We start from the raw sequence: 17,259 nt of genomic DNA on the forward strand, positions 1-17,259 counted from the left end.
TCTTGGATTTCCAGTTCCTACTCTGAGAGCTGCGCACGGCTAGGGCTCCGCTGGTCCCAAGTGTTCTGAACAAAGCCGGAGAAGGTGGCACCCAGCCGGGGGAGCCGTTCACGCTCAGATCCTGGGCTTACCCCTCTGCTTCTTTTCAGAAGGATTTAAGGCAGGGAATGAAAGCTTGTGTTAATTAAGAAGGCTCCGTCCAGGGCGGAGATGCGGGCTACCAGGTCTGCACAGCACTGGGCTAAACTCAGCCCTCTTAGGTCCCCGGACTGGTGAATGAACAGCCTGACCGCAGGGTCAGAGGCCCTGAGGCCTCTTGCAGAGGTGACGAGACCCCAGGCTAGATTAAGGAGTGATAAGCGCTGGGCCCACTGGCATCCTTCAAAGTCCAGCGACCCCCACTCCTGGTCTCTCAGATGCCTGACACTCTCTACTGTGCGTGTTTCCCCTGACAAACTGATAGCCCCAGGTAATGTCTACCTCAGCAGTCAGATCCCTTCACAGACCCTAAACCTCTCACCTCCCTGCAGCCAGTCAGAGACTTGTGCACGGGCCGATCGGGCACCTCGTGACCCGACCTTATAGAGCACCCGACAGCCGGCCCTCGGGGCGCGTGCGGCTTCCCGTGCCCGAGCACCCTGCTGTTGTCTGTGATGGTGCGCCCCAGTAGACTCCTTCCTGTCTTACACTTACCCTCTGGTACATTCTTCCACCAGCCTGCGCAGGCAGCCCGCCCCATGTGTCACACAACAGCAAGGGAGAAGGAGTGAGATCTCGTGGAAGGTAGCCTTTGTTCTTAGGGTGGCTCAGCGTCACGTGTATTTTAAGTGACACCTGGGAGATGCTAAACATACATTGAACAATAGCCGTAAAGGATTTACTCATCTTACGAAAATGTGAATAACCTCAGTGGGAGACTGAAGTTAACATTACAGTAACGTATGTCTCCAGCAAAGTATACAGAATCCTGGCAGAGTCAGGGAGTATTTGAAGCCACCAGACAATGTAGCCCATTTTCCCAAAGCTTCACTTTACTAAAAAGTTTGAAAGAAATAAACCCCCTTTTCCCCCCAAGGAGTAAGACACTGAATTTATGGAGGAAAATGAAAAATTTCACATGGACTTTCAGATAGAATAGACTCTTTGATTCTGATGTCCCAGCTCCAGGTCCCCAGTTCAGAGTTTATCCTTCTCTGCTGTGGGGTATTTAACAAAGTTTTGGAAACACTTCCCTTATTATAACCCTAGAATATAATCATATTTGATCATCTCTGGCTCTGAGTAATGGTGGGGAAGAAAAATTGAATAAGTGAACAATGTGTATTTAAAAATATTTGTGGGTTTAGTGCTTCAAGTAATATATACAGAAACAAGAAAAATCTAAGGATTTTTCCAGGTAAATTCTTCAAGGAATTTGCTCCAGTGCATAGGTGAGAGATCTGCACTGTCAGTCGGCCACTTTACAAGAGATGTAATGTTCCCTCGTCTGCTCATTTCTTTGAATAATGACCGTCTTTGCAGTAAATGCAGACTAAACATCAAACCAAGACCACAAATTGGCACAAATTTCCTATTTTTGAAATCTTAATTGATATAATTTAGTGTGTACAAAACAACACATATAATAATATATGTATCGGGATAATTCAAAGACTATTATAACACAATTTTTAGATTCATGCATTGAAAGAATCAGGCACATAGCAGACCACAGGCAGTTCTATTGTCCAAGATCTTTTTACAGGTTTGTGTAACGGCCGAGGTTTTGCAAGGTCTATAAACGCTGCATCCTCACTGAACTGTCTTGTCTCGCCAGGCGTGGGAAGTGTTACCTTGTGGAGGACTGAGGGCACCTGGTACCATCTTTCAGCTTTGCAGTGAGTTCCCGGTGTTGGCCTCCCAGCAGGCATTCACAGACCGGTGAGCAGTAGCAGCTGGCAGATCGCTAACGACGTCCGTGAAGTGCGCGTGCGTGGGACTGTGCCGCCGTAGCTCTTGGGTAGGAAGCTGTGTTTAAGAAGCCAGCAAGGTGCACCGTTGGTGGTATAGTGGTGAGCATAGCTGCCTTCCAAGAAGCCAGCAAGTTTGTGACAGCTGTTTTACTCTGGTCTCTGATCTGAGGATAAAGGTCTTTGTCCAGCAACGTTTGAGTAAACTCCATACAAATGAAATCCATACTAAGTAACCAAGTTTGACGGAACCTGGGGACTAGCACAGTTCTGTTTGTGAGCAGTTGCTGCAAAATAGAAGGGGGGATTGGCTTGACTTCTAGTTCCTGTTTCAAGTTGATGAGTTGCAATTTAGAACGAGCTAGCAGCTGGAACTCCGGCCCCCTCTGTAGGTTTGATGGAGACGCGTGTGGGTGCCTTGAATAAAAACTTGAAGCTGTATTGGCGGGTCTGGCAGATGCGACTGTGTGCGTTAGTATGTTTGGAGGCGCTATTTTGTGGCCAAATGTTGGGGCCTACACAGTCAGTGTTAGGGTGTGCGTCCCAGGACCATGGAATGGAGTATCTGAGATGGGGGCTATCCCGGGAAACTTGAAATTACGGGTTCCTATCCTCTGTCGTGACTTATTACCTGCTGTTTTCTGTCTGTGCTGGCGCTGCCCACGCTGGTTCACCTCCTCCTCCCCCCGCCCTGTTTGCCTTCTCAGGGACGAGGACGATAACCATGCTGGAGTGGCTTTCGGAGAGGAAAGGGCAGCTTGTGGGCCAGCCCCATGGCCGTTAGGTGCAGAGTGAGGCCCAGCAGATCAGGTGGCTGATGAGGTCCCCAGACCCACCTGCGGACACTCGCTCTCCTGCCTGGAGGAGGCGGCGAGGGGCTCAGCTCGAAGACGACCCCGGGGACTCGGTTGTCTCCTCCCGGGGGTGCGGGTCGGGGTGGGGGAGGGGCCGCCGCGGGAGGTTTCACGAGCTCGGCGGTGGGGGGGGGGGCCTTCAGTGGTGCCTGGAGAAGAGGTTCCTGAAGGCGCTGCTGTAGCTCTTGCTGAAGGCCGTGTAGATCAGGGGGTTGAAGAAGGAGTTGGAGTAGCCCAGCCACAGGAAGACGCTCTTCCAGGGGGCGGGGGCGTCGCAGGAGCACAGGGGGCCGACGAGCTCCGCGGCGAAGAAGGGGGTCCAGCAGAGCGCGAACACCCCGATGAGGATGCCCACCGTGAGGGCGGCCCTCTGCTCCTTCTGCTCCCTCCACGTGTCCCCTTCCGTCTGGAAGGTGACGGTGGCGTGGCGGGCGGTGAACACCATCTCGGGCTGCTGGGCAGATGCCTTCGCCTGGAAAAGATCAGCAGAGGCTTCAGGAGGACCCACCTCGTCAAGGCTGCGGGGCTGGGGGGCTGAACCGAGACGTGGACCTGCCCGGCCCCGCACACCCGCTTCACGGGGCGCCCTTGTGGTCGGGGCAGGGGCCGGCCTCCCTCTGCTGTGGGGACGTGGTGACGGGGCTGCACGCTTGCTCCTGCCTTAGAAATGGAAGGAACCTGGGAGCGTCTGCGGCAGTGGGGGCCACCGGGGTCCCTGTCACTGTCTGTTCAGCAGCGGACGGTGGGACAAGCAGGTTGTGCAGCGACACACGAGCAACCACAAGTGTGCTGAGTCCTTATCCAACCCTAAATGCTTAGGACTCAGTATTCTGAAATCTGTAACGTTCTGGATTCCTGTGAATCACCTCCAAAATGTGAGGATTTTCTAGAACTTTCCTTGTGGTATAAGGTTCCAGAACATAGTCTACTGTTTGGGGCAGTTCACTCACCAGGACGCTTATCTCCTTCTGGTTTATTCTGTGTTCTGCCCTCTGCCCCCAACTTACATGGAGAAAGGAGCCTCTAAACTCAGATTCCCTCCCCTCAGGCTCCCAAGTCCTCTGCAAGGCAGGTGTCTGCAGAGCCAGGGTCTCTGGCTCCGCTCCCCTCCTCTGAGGAGGTGGGCGGGCTTCTGGGGAAGGAAGCATTTTCTTCTGTTCCGGGCCTGATTCTAGGTCTCTGGGGGACTTGAGGTAAGGAGTGTCTGATGATCAGGCCCCAGATGCGAGGAAACTGCAGTGGGCGGATTTGCTAAATGAGCAAATTAGTTGATCCACTCACGACGTGGGACAGTTTCTGGGTCGATCAGTCATGATTCACTGGTGGGGAGACTCCACTGACGTTAAACCCCGTTCCTCCCACGTCCAGTGTGCTGTGGCCCCAGGACATGTGAAAAGGAGAGCTTCACAGCTCTCTCCCCGGCAGCACACAGCCTTTCAGGTGATGAACTAGGTCAGAAGGTCTGCCTCTTTAACCCACAAACCCAGTTCACAGCTACGTCTGTAGACTGGAGTCAGGAGGAGCTGACGCACCGAGCATGCAGAGTGACCGAGCGAAACAGGGACACTGTAGTTAAGGTAGTGTCAGTTCACGTGTGAATTTTTACATCTGTGTGATAGCCTTCCTGTCATCTGTTTGAAAAGCAGTGAAGCCCCAAGCATTAGACAATCAACAGAAGGTCACAAAGACTGAAACAAATCGTTCATAATTGTACAACCCTTAAAAGCACGTATGAGATAAGAGATGCAAATTTCTTTTTCCCAGCCTCACCCCCGGGTGGAAGGAGCCATAGTAACTTTCTTGCTTTATCAGTGCACACCTGGGGATCCACTTCAGGAAACTGTAGAAATGCAAACACAATATTTTGTTTCATTTCCTTAATAAATCTGAATCCCAAAGTGGCATCAAGGGAGCCGTTCCCTGTCCACCCCTCCCATTTTCCAAAGATGGTGATGGAAGAGGGATTCTGGTCCTGACTCTTAAATACCCGAGAAATTCTCCTTCCTCTCAGGATTTTTCACTGTTAGCACTGTCCCCTCGAGGGTGTGACGCCATTGTGACCACTCCTTAATCTCTACAGCACGCATGGTGCGAAGGTGGAACATTTAAGCCAGACTCAAAGGCTCTGAGATAACAGCAGAAACAGACACAGCAGCAAGCAGCTAGGTGTTCTGGCTTTTGAGGCCCGTCCACCCCGCCCATCCGTGCTGCCTGGAGCCTTTTCAGGCCGACACCAGCAGCCCCTGCTCAGTCCTTAGGTATCAGTTTCCAGTTGCAGTTCGCAGTGAGCCCCGCAGCGGGACTCCCAGTCAGTGTACGGCAGCCTTCTGGGAAGGGTGGGAGACCCCCCAGCGCTGCTCATGCTGTCTGTAGGAGTTCGCTATTGCACAGTGGGGGAAGTCGCAAGGTTTCCGATCTGAGGAGCTGGCTGTCTGCTCTCTCATGACATGCTGAGAACGCTTGCGTCTTCGGAGACCCTGCGGCTCCTCAGACGCAGTCCTGCCTTAGACCCAAAGGGGCTGCTGTCACCCGTCATTCATCTGAGAGCACAGGGCCCCAGGGTGGTTTGCTACCAGGTGTATTGCTCACACTTAGGTTCAGGATTTGGATATTTCTGTAACAGTTAGCATTAGGAAAGGGGGCCAAGTGTGTGAGACAGTTTATGGCCCCGTAGAGGAGCGCTGAGCGCCCCAGGCGCAGGCCTGCCTGGACCTCGCTCCATCAGATCCTGGATTCTCCCGGTGCAGCTTACCCAGGTTCTTACGAACGACGAGCTGTTCCCGGGACTGCGAACACTCATTGTATCTGCAGAAACTTTCCGTGTGTGGTAGTTCTCATGCTGCGTAAGGGTACTTAGCGATGTCCCGGTTATTCTGTTCTTAAGTGTGTCTTTAGGGAGGTTTCTCCACGTCAGGAGGACCCACGGGCACCCGTCCACGGCCCTTTTCGCTGAGTGTGTAGAAGAGTTTCCAAGTGATCAATTAGCCTCATCTCTCCAAATACATGTACCATTTTTCCAAATGGCTATGTGTCGAATAACTATGTACTGGTTAATCATAAACCTAGCATGTTCTTTCATTTCCTCAGACTGTTCTGGCCCCTGCCCTATGACTATGCAGATACTCAACAGATTATCATCAATAATGGTGTTGAAATTAAGGGATAGAGACTCTCACCTTGAAAGTGCGGTTTCGGGTGATTTGCAGGGTGGACTAGGCCGTTGTCAACATGCAGGATGCACTGATGGGTCAGAATCTTCGAGCTAGAAATGATCTCACCGATTTGGGGGGGCGGTCCACAAGGGGATGAATAGAAACATTCCCACGCACTGAGAGGAGACTGGCTGCGCTGTGGCTGTGGCAACGAGGAGCCTTGGTGTTTGCTTAAGCCCGCTCAGCAGATGAAGGGCCATCCAGCTCTGAGAGGGTATGTGTGCAGATCAACCAGTCGGAGTTTGCGCTGACCTCTGAAAGTCAGCCAGTTAGGGTGGGACTCGCCCCGCTAAACGCACCTCTGGGCTCTAGTCAGTCGACGGCAGTCTCCCGGAGTAACCCCACTGTTCGGGGGATGTCAGCTCACTGCTCCTCTGAATGTCCTCCATCCCCAAGCTCGGTGCTGTCCCAGCCCCCGTGAGCGACGGGCGTTCCGCTCTGCTCAGGGAGACGGTGCCGGACAGGCTCAGTCTTCTGCACTCTAGCGAGCAGCACTGGGTGGTGGTTGTACCACCCTTGGACAGCTCTGGAGGGCCCACTGAGGTTATTTTGAGGACCCTTCACAGGATGCTTGGATCGCAGGTGCATTCGCTGAGTCCCAGTGTCCCCAGTTGCCTTCGGATCTGCAGGCACGAGCTTCAGCTCCACTGGGCGCTGCTTGCTCTGTGTATTTTGTTATCACAGGATTGTGACCGTGTGTCTTTGTATAAGGTCATTCAGCTTGAGTCTTTGTGTCAAGTCCCTAGACCTTTGTTTGAGAGGTGCACCGTCTGGTAATTGACTTACACCTTTGTCTAAGGCTATCAGATCTTGTCCTGGAGGTGTACCATTTAGCAAAATTTTTATGCCATAATCTACTTATATATTGCTGTTTTCTTTGCTTTTGCTGTTGTTTGTCTAAATATGCAAAATCTTGTTAGAGATTTTTGTTGGTTTTTTATCCTGGAGTACTTTTTTTCTGTTGAAGATAGAAAGGATTGTTCTACAAGGCATTGGCTTGATAAACTTCTAATCCATTCCAAGCCAGATCTGAAGGCTAATGATTTGGCAACCATTAGACTTATGACCGATTTGTGAAGAAGCACTTGATCAAACTTTGCTTTGGGCCCTTCACGAAACTCCAGCGAGGGCATCCGCTGTCCTGTCGGTCGGTGAACGCAGGTGTCGCCCTGCCTAGGTGGTGTTCCCGCTGACTGGTTATCGGGCTGGTGATTGCGCGGCCGCTTCTGGGCTCTGGCCGAGGATCCTGAGACGCCATTCGCAAGACGAACTTGTCCAGCCATAGTGGCCTCTTTCTTGTGTTTCGTGATTTGTCCAAGTCAAAGTCTCAGACTTCCCTTTGAGAACTTCTGTTTCCTATTCTACATTGCACTGTGATCCCCACTCTTGCACGTCTCTTGTAAATGCAAAAATAATGTTTTACTTAATAAGGAATTTCTGAGAGTCAAAATCAATAGAGAAACTCTAGAAAAATTAGGACACAAACACCAGATAGTTGAGAGTCAGCTTCTCTAGCTGTTACACTAAGGTCTTAGAACAAAATTCTCACTCTGAGATGGTCTCAGAGCTTCTGTGACCCTCCGAAACCTGCCCCCCGCACACCTGCACGTCACGGGCTTCTGTCAGCTGTAGCTGGCCTCCTAAATGAATTGTCCTTTCTTCAGGATTTTCTCAGGAAAAACAAAATCACATTGTAAAATTGCCGGACAAGAAGTCAGATCTATAGACTCTCAACTAAAACTGTGGTCTAGAGCCTAGGTAAGGCTATAATTAAGACTTCTTCTAAACTTCAGGGAGAAGGGCAAAAAATTGTCACAGAATTTAGAATTTTTAAGAGTACTGGACAAAAGTCTTACTCTCCTGGGCTACAGATCAGTTCCAACTAGTTAAATTGATTAAAATCCCCCTCAGATGAGGAAAAATATTCAAAAGTTAAAGGATAGAAAAGAGAAGAGCTATATGCCCAGCTATGAAAATTTTAAATATAAAATACATTATGTAAAGCAATGTCATAAGCCTTTCTTTTAAGAGAAGATTGAATAAATAGTAAAAATTGTAAACTAAATAAAGATAGCAAGTAGACTTCAGAAAACTTCAGAGTAACATTCTGGCGTAAACCCCACAGCTGAAATACATCGTCTTGTCCTGTTTTTCTGTCAATGGGTATAAACCCGAATTAGGGAACTTAATAAAAAATAAACTGAAATTGCCAATTCAGAAGATACACAATGTGGGGCTAGAGATTTCCAGATACCCTTGGAAGGCAAATAGGCTAGAATCAATACAGGACATGGCTCTCTAGACAAAACATCCAAAAGCACCTCTGTGTTCAGAGCTTTGGGGACCTAGATAAGGATCCTTGTAAGGTTTGCCAGCAGAAGAATCCTTGAAAGAATCAGTGTCCCCTACTGACTAAAAATCCCAATGACAGCTATCTAAAATCTGTCCAGTGAAGTCACCCCACGGGAGGTATCGCCCAATCCCGTGTCCTTCCAAACTTCCAAGGGGACTTGCCTATAATTACAGACGCACAACAGTGCAACGTTCTTACTCCTACGGCTGTCACCGTAACTATGATGATCTCCACCACCATAAAACAAGAGGCCCCTCGGCCTGAAATTTTAAAGTTGCCTGAAAAAGAAACATGCAAACTGACTTGTAATAAGTTTTGAAAGATTAAGAGCAGAGGAAAAAATTTCTTTAAGAAATGATTGGTCATACCAGACGGTGAAATAAGATCATGAAAGACAAATTTGCAGCTATTTTAAAAAACTTGGAGGAAAGTAAACCTTAGTCAGTAGAAAAATCCAAGTGGTGGAAGTCTTGAACAATTCCGTGCGCCAGCTTGTGACTGGTATTTCAAGATCGTTGTCAGAATGCCTCTCTAGGTTCTGTGACGCAGCTCCGAAGTTAATAGGATCTGCTTGCAGATGAAGTGTCCCACTGTTCTCACACACGATCGCATCACAGCTGATCTGCACGTGAGGTACCTACACTGTGTGTAACTCAAGACATCGCCAAAGAAAGAGCGATGGTTCTGGGGACCGATGGACGAAGGCGCCGCAGGCAGCTCAGTTGGAGCAGAGTGTGCACGAGCCCAGACTGAGTCGTCCTAGGCTGTCATGAACCTACCCTTTTGTACACATGCAAAGACGCTGGCCTGCGTTCCAGGTGGCACCTATCCCAGAGCTGTTTCCTGTTGAAGCCTGCCCCTTACTTTAGGAGTCAAAGCTTTGCCTCCTTGCCTCTGAGAAACCATAGGCATCAGTTGAACTAGTCAGCTCATCTTCAGAACTTATATGAAGCCTTTAACTCTTATGTTACCAGACGTAGTGAATCTCCATTGCTGGCTGAAACCACCCAGCATTTTACTTCTAGTTGGTGGTTCGAGATTCAGCATCTGTTGTCCAGAGCTTTAAGTGCTTCTACATCGTGCTATTCTGACAGACAATTTTAAATCATGTTGATGGATGTGCAGTCTGAGCATCAGATCTCCACAGATGAAACTGCACCTTCAAGGAGAGCCAAAACCAGTGGTGAAGACACAGGTAGTCTGTGGTGTCTCTCCTGGAGCCTTTGCTGGGGGAGGACCAGACACGGGAGGTGAGAACCAGGTGTTCCCGCAGACTCAGCCTGCAGCCTGGAACCGGTCTTGAACGTATTCTGTCAGTCAAGGAGAGCTTGTCTCAATGGACTTACCTTTGCAAGCCAGCCTGCCGTGTCAGTCCCCCACTTCTGGAAGTCAGGTGACCAGGCCAACTCCCACGGGAGCAACGACCATCCACAAAGCTGCTCTTACAGTGATGCCAGCCCACTCAGACCTTGGAAAGTCCACCAACCCCGGACGCCACACTTCCCAAAAATGCCATTGGAGATCAGCATTCTGCTTTCTCAGAGAGACTGCCTGACCAGCGTAGGTCTCCCTGACACGAGTGAGCAATAAAGCCAGCTTTGCCTTCCCAGACCAGACCTTCCGCAGTGGTCTCATCAGCCTTTGCCAGGGGCAGGGACTGTCTCTCGTGTGCGTCCTGTTTGCATCTCAGTGTCTGGCACAGGGCGGGCTTTCAGCCTGTGTTTGAATAAAACTCTGAAGATGAAGAAACGGGGAGGAGTGTTGTGTTTCTCTGCGTAACACAGCTAGTTGCTGGTAGAGCGTATGCAGAAATGTTAGCTCCTGCTACCACCGAGGATTCAGGAAACCTGGTTTTTAATTAACCCTTCACGTGGCATGAGGACAGAGGCAGCTCCACATTTTAGGCAGAACCCTGGATCACTTAGAGGCCTTGCAGACCCACGGAACCCGTATTTGCAAGTTACCTGGCAGAGAAAGGGAGGATGTGAGACAGTACTTGGCTTCTGCTCCCTCCAAAGCTGAGCAGTGAGAGCCCCTCTCCTTCCGGAATAAGCAACCTGAGGCAGAATTATCATTGCTCTTCCCCTTTAAGGCTGTTTGGTGTTGATTATAAATTGTGTTTACCTGGATAAGCATCCTGGCAGAAGAGACTCCGTGTAAGGAAGGCCTCAGCGGGCAGCCGGTCCCCTTGTTCCTGACCTGGGATTGCACACACACGGACACTCCGGGCAGTCGGTGGCACTCCTACCCATCGGCACGCCGTGTCCAGCTCAGAGGTCTAGTAGGTCGGGGCTTCCCAGCTTTGGCGCTGCTGACTTTGGTCTGAACAAGTCTTTGTTGTGGGCCTGCCCTGTGTGTTGTTCCACATTTACCCGCATCCCTGCTCGCTACACACTAGGTGCCAGTAGCACGCTCTCCCCAAGTCTTGATAATCAGAATGTCTCCAGACGTTCCAAGTGTCCCCTGAGGTGGGGGAGGGCAAACCACCCCTGGTTGAGACTAGTGTTCTAGATAGAAGGGCAGGTAGCCTCTGAGCACCCCCCCCCCGCATCCTTCTTCTAAGTGAGGCCTCCCCTTTCTGCCTGAACCACACCTCTGGTTCCTCTAAGCTTGATGGACTGATTGTGGCTGGAATTAACCACCGACTCTAGAAAGCACGGCAAAATGGTATAGCTCACAATAGATGTCTCTCTCTCTCACTGGACTGGACTCTTCATAGACAAAGATGGTATCTTTATCATTCTTTTACCCCTTGCAGCAAGTGCATGGTATGTGATCAGTGTGCTTAATTGAATTTACTTTGCTGACCCAGAGCCAATCACAGAAGTGAGTGCTGTGTAGATTTCCCAACTTGCAGTGTGTGAATTAGGTCCAGGGGATCATTCTTGGCTGTGAGCTAGGGGGAGGCAGTCCCCGCATCCAGTGAATTCATTGAAGTCTTACAGTCCCCAGTCTTGAGCCATAACCTGATTGCTAAGAGTCATCAAAGAGCAGGAAAGTGTGGGTGGAGAGAAGATGAGAAAAGAGCCCCCACGGGTGCTGTAGCGGTTGTCCTGCCTCAAATGCCGCTTGTAAAGAGCTGGGGAATTGCCTGCCTCAGATTTGCAATTTCCTCTTGCAGCTTTACTTGTGCTCAGGGAGGCAAACAAGTGATCCTCAGCTGTGCATACAGTCTGATTGGGGGGTGGCTTGTGTGTGTGAGAGGGCTGGGGGGTTACACCCAGAAGGTAGCCCCGCAGGCAGTGGGAGCAGGTAACAAAGGCAGGCTCTGAGGTGGGTGTAAACAATATCTTTAGTCTTGTATCAGGAGAGGAGGATGCGGCAGGGCGGCAGTTAGTAACCCAGGAGATACCATATTTTGCAAAATCAGTTGCTATAATTTGCGAAGAAGAAAATAGGCTGGGTTGAAACACTAATCTGCTTTGCCTGCTGTAAAGCAGTCTTCCTGCCAAATCATATTACTGTCTGTCCCTTCCCAATCCTCAAGCACCCCGCTCCAAGTGCAGGAAGCCAGCCCCAGGCACCAGCCTCCTCAGACGCTCTAAAGGATGTTATAGATCCATAGAATTTTCAAACCCAGTGGGACCCTGTAGAATTAGGTAGTCTGGACTCCTCATTTTAAATACAAGGGAATAGTCTGTCAGAGATGACATGTTCTGTGATACTGAGCAAGTCAGAGCAGAGTCTGTGACTCTGTCTGTCTCCCATCTACCCCCTTCCCTTCTTCCCCTCACCTCCCAGTACTAAAAAGTTGCACTATCTACAAATCTGGGGGGCGGTGTATGGGGATAAGGCCTGTACACATGCAAGCAGGGTATTTTTAAGGATGACTTTAACACCCACCTCCACCGCTTCTGATATGGGAGAGACGCTGTTGGTCTTCCGGGGGCCCACGCGGAACTTGGCGGCCTTGTAGATCTTCCAGTACACGAAGAGCACCACGCAGAGCGGCAGGTAGAAGGCGCCCACGGTGGAGAACACGGCGTAGGAGGGCTTGCGGCTCACCTGGCACTCTGCGCTGACCTCAGAGTAGGTCTCCCCCCAGCCGAAGAGCAGCGGGGCCAGGGAGATGACTGAGGAGAGCACCCAGGTGAGCACGATCATCACGTTGGAGACACGCTTGCGGGCGCGGAGCGTGTATTCCAGGTGACGGGTGATGGACCAGTAGCGGTCCAGCGCGATGGCCGTCACATTCCAGATGCTGGCGGTGCAGCAGAGCACGTCGCATGTGATCCAAAGCTGGCACAGCCGCTGGCCCAGCTGCCAGCGGCGCCCAGACAGCTCGTGCACGAGGCTCAGCGGCATAACCAGAGCGGCCACCAGCACGTCCGAGATGGCCATGGACGCCACCAGGTTGTGCGGAACGCGGTGGAAGGTGCGCACGCGGAGAATGGTCGCCAGGACCAGCAGGTTCCAGGCAAACGTCGCTGCCACCAGAAAGCCCAGCAAGGTCAGAACGAGCACGCCGAAGACGGAGAGGAGGGGTGGGCTGGGGCGCGGGTCTTCTGCATCAAAGCTGCGGTTAGTCTCCAAAGGGGCGGGGGTGGAGATGGCAAAGTAGGTGAGGTTCACAGGCAGATCCATCTTGGGTCAAGAGCCTGGCTCACCCGTATGTGGAGAAGGGGTGCCCAGGAGAGCATAAGGTGGCCACTGCACCCGAAGCCGCTCCAAATGTGTGTAACGTCTGGCCAGTGTCAGGATTTCTGGGGAGTTCCTGTGAAGCGCGTCCGAACCTCCTGCCAGTGAGCATCCGTGGGAGGTGGTGTGGCTGAGAGGAGAGTGCTTGGCTGCAAGCCACGGCCGGTCTGAAGCCCTCAGAGGCTATGAAAGCAGAGGCAGGGGCTGCATCTGGCCGCCAGGGCCCGCCTAAGCGGTCACGTGCCCAAGGCTCTTCCCCTTGGCGGAGACAGCAGTCTGGTCGCCCAGAGCCGAGCGCCTCCCAAGTCGGGGAGAAGCTGGGCGGCCCGGGAGCGTGTGGGTGCCAGGAGCGGGGCTGGTGCGTCAGAGCAGTAGTTCTCGCCGCGCGTGACCTCCCTACCTGCGCCTCTCTCCAGGCAGCTGCAGCGGGCTGCAGCCTCAGCTCCGTGCTGGGAAGCCAAGCAGGGACCTGCTTTCTCCTGCCTTCTACTGTTCCCCACCCTTCTCCCCACGCCTTCTGGGGCTGCGGCTCCGGAGAGCGAATGCTGGCGCGCCCACGCAGACCTGCCTTATCAAACTCGGGATCCAGCCTACGTAAGGCATCAGCTGATAAGGCCGCCTCTCGGCCCGCGCGCGCTGCGCTGGCGCTGTCCCTGGTGCTGCCGGCTGTCCCCGCCCGAGCGCGCGCTGGCTCAGTGCTGTCCATGGTGCTGTTGCGCCTCCCTGAAATGAGTACCCTTCGCGGAGCAAGTTTACCAGTGAATTTGCCTTGAAGTGTTCCTCTAGCCACCCGCTACTCGTGTCCTTCTAGGGGTGGTCTGGATGCCTTGAGCAGGTTCTTAGATTTCCACAGGTCTTGCCTTTACTACGTGTGTTCAGAGTTAAGGGTCTAAGATGATTTCGCGGGCTTTTCTGCTGTGGGGGATTTTAGTACAATGGCTCCCTTCTTATGCAATACTTGGTGTTTCCCTAAAGGGTTGTGTTCCTTTTAGAAGAGGCAAGTCAGCAGTTACTGCTGTTCCTAGAGGTGGCTGAGGTATTGGAACTGGACCTTTCAAATCATCTCCTGCGAGTCATAGAGAAGATGCACAATTTCCAGTGGGATCCACTACATTTTCTTCTTGTGAGGGGAAGAGTTGGATACAGTTGTTATCAAAGCTCTGTCTCACTAGAAAAAAGGGCACGTTTAACTCTTCCTTCAAACATACATAACCATACACACGTCCATAATAATTGAGAAAATACCGAAATCGCCTACTCAGAAATTATGCTTTAAAGCACTTCGCAAATAGTGCAAGATAACAAGATAAAATAAATTAGAATCAGGAAAATGAGATGACAGAAAGTAAGATGGAATTAAGCTTTTTTTTTTTTTTAAAGTACCTACTGTGGGTGTCATGGAATCCTATACGTTTACAAGTGGTTGGCCGCAAATTTGGTCAGAAGCATCGTAGCTATTTGAAAATGAGAAACGTATTTTGGTACAAGATCCAGTTTCTTAATGTTATTTTTTACTTTTTAAATTAAAGTATAGTTCATTTACAATGTGTTAACTTCTGGTGTACAGCATAGTAATTCATTTATGCATATGTATACGTTCCTTTCATATTCTTTTTCATTATATACCATTACAAGGTATTGAATATAGTTCCCTGTGCTAGACCTTGTTTACCTATTTTATATATAATAGTTAGTATCTACAAATCTCAGGCTTTCAATTTACCCTTCCCCACACCCCTTCCCACTGGTAACCATAAGTTTGTTTTCTGTGTCTGTGAGTCTCTTTTCTGTTCTGTAAATAAGTTCATTTGTGTCATTTTTTTTTAGATTCCACGTATAAGTGATATCATATAATATTTGTCTTTCTCTTTCTGGCTTACTTCAATTAGAATGACAATCTCCAGGTCCACCCATGTTGCTGCAAATGGCATTATTTTATTCTTTTTAATGGCTGAGTAGTATTCCACTGTATAAATATACCACAACTTCTTTATCCAGTCATCTGTTGATGGACATTTAGGTTGTTTCCATGTCCTGGCTATTGTAAGCAGTGCTGCTGTGAACACTGGGGTGCATGTGTCTTTTGAGTTAGAGTTTCCTCCAGTTATATGCCCAGCAGTAGGATTGGAAGATCGTAGGGTAAGTCTATTTTCAGTTTTTAAAGGAATACCCATACTGCTTTCCATAATGTCTGCACCAAACTGCATTCCCACCAGCAGTGTAGGTTTCCCGTTTCTCCACACCCTCTCAAGCCTTTATCGTTTGGGACTTTTTAATGATGGCCATTCTGACTGGTGTGAGGTGATACCTCATTGTAGTTTTGATTTACACTTCTCTGATAATTAGTGATATTGAGCATTTTTTCATGTACCTGTTGGCCATCTGTGTGTCTTCATTGGAGAAATGTTTCTGTAGGTCTTCTGCCCATTTTGGGGTTGGGTAGGGGTTTGTTGTTGCTGTTGTTGAGTTGTATGAGCTGTTCATATATTCCAGAAATTAAGCATTTATCAGGCACATTGTTTGCAAATATTTTCTCCCATTCAGTAGGTTGTCTTTTCATTTTGTTTATGGTTTCCTTTGCTTTGCAAAAGCTTGTAAGTTTAACTAGGTTCCATTTGCTTATTTTGCTTTTATTTCTGTTGCCTCAGTAGACTGTCCGAGGATAACATTGCTGCAATTGATGTCAGAGAATGTTTTGCCTGTGTCTCTTCTAGGAGGTTTATGGTGTCTTGTCTTAAGCCATTTGAGTTTATTTTTGTGTATGGGGTGAGGGAATGTTCTAACTTCATTGATTTATATGTGGCTGTCCAGCTTTACTAACACCACTTGTCAAAGAGACTCTTTTCCATTGTGTTTTCTTGCCTACTTTGTTGAAGATTAATTGAGCACAGGTGTGTGGGTTTATTTTGAGGTTTTCTGTTCTGATTCATTGATCCCTATGTCTGTTTTTGTGGCAATACCATGCTGTTCTGATTACTATAACTTATGTAGTATTGTCTGTGGTCTGGGAGAGTTATTCTCCCACTTCGTTATTTTTCAGTATTGCTTTTGCAATTCTGGGTCTTTAGTGACTCCGTATAAATTTTACAATTACTTACTCTAGTTCTGTGGAAAATATTCTGGGTAATTTGATAGAGATCACATTAAATTTGTAGAGCTTTGGGTAGTATGGCCATTTTAACAATGTTAATTCTTCTAATGCAAGAGCACGGGTATCTTTCCATATCTTTAAATCATCTTTAATTTCCTTAATCAATGTTTTATAGTTCTCTGCATATAATTCTTTCACCTCCTTGGTCAAGTTTATTCCTAAGTATTTTATTTTTTTACTGTGATTTTTAAAAGGGATTTTTTTAACCTTCCTTTGATATTTCCTTCCAATGATATTTCATTGTTGGGGTAAAGAAAAGCAACGATTTCTATATGTTATTCTTGTGTCCTGCTACCTTGCTGAATTCTTTTATCAGCCATAGTAGTTTTCGTGTGGAGCCTTTAGGGTTTTCTACAAATAGTATCATGTCATCCACATACAGTGATGGCTCTACCTCTTCTCTTCCAACCTGGGTCCCTTTTACTTCTTTTTCTTGTCTGATTGTGTGGCTAGGACTTCCAATACTATGTTGAACAGAAGCAGTGAGAGTGGCCATCCTTGTCTTGTTCCAGATTTTAGAGGGAAGACTTTCGACTTTTCACTGTTGAGTATTATGTTGGCTGTGAGTTTGTCATAAATAGCTTTTGTTATGTTGAGATATGTTCCCTGTACACCCACTTTGGTGAGAGTTTTTATCATAAATGGGTGTTGAATTTTTTTTAGTTGGTGTTGAATTTTATCAAATGCTTTTTCTGCATCTGTTGAGATGATTGTGTGATTTTTGTCCTTTCTCTTGTTGATGTGATGTATCATGTTGATTGATTTGTGTACACTGGATCATACTTGTGTCCCTGGGGTAAATCCAGTTTGATTGTGGTATATGATCTTTTTAATGTGTTGTGTTGTTGGATTCTGTTTGCTGGTATTTTGCTGAGAATTTTTGCATTTATATTCCTCAAAGATATTGGCCTGTAATTTTCTTTTTTTGGTAGTGTCTTTGTCTGGTTTTGGTATCAGGGTGATGATGGCTTCATAGAATATGTTTGGGAGTGTTCCCTCCTCTTCAGTATTTTGGAAGAGTTTGAGAAGGATCATTATAGGTTCTTCTTTGTATGTTTGGTAGAATTCCCCAGTGAAGCCATCTGGTCCTTTACTTTTGTTT

At 48.8% G+C, this 17,259-nt stretch overlaps 1 protein-coding gene across 1 annotated transcript; it reads right to left on the reverse strand.

Moving 5' to 3' along the window:
* Nucleotides 1-2,942: 2,942 nt before the first annotated feature.
* On the reverse strand, nt 2,943-13,016 carry HTR5A (5-hydroxytryptamine receptor 5A). Its single transcript, XM_006211285.4, has 2 exons — nt 12,212-13,016; nt 2,943-3,275 (listed from the first exon to the last, which is right to left on the reverse strand). Exons 1-2 carry the CDS (start codon nt 12,950-12,952, stop codon nt 2,943-2,945), a joined length of 1,074 nt encoding a protein of 357 aa, XP_006211347.1. The 5' UTR covers nt 12,953-13,016.
* Nucleotides 13,017-17,259: the final 4,243 nt, after the last annotated feature.

The sequence above is a fragment of the Vicugna pacos genome, chromosome 7 (genome assembly GCF_048564905.1).
Source record: "Vicugna pacos chromosome 7, VicPac4, whole genome shotgun sequence".
Lineage (NCBI taxonomy): Eukaryota > Metazoa > Chordata > Mammalia > Artiodactyla > Camelidae > Vicugna > Vicugna pacos.

What these genes read in the sequence shown, in the direction of transcription:
- HTR5A (XM_006211285.4), bottom strand. Translation starts at nt 12,952, where the DNA reads ATGGATCTGCCTGTGAACCTCACCTACTTTGCCATCTCCACCCCCGCC. An exon ending in CCATATCAGAAGCGGTGGAG is followed by an intron (nt 3,276 to 12,211) that starts GTGGGTGTTAAA and finishes GATCTTTTCCAG; the next exon opens with GCGAAGGCATCTGCCCAGCA.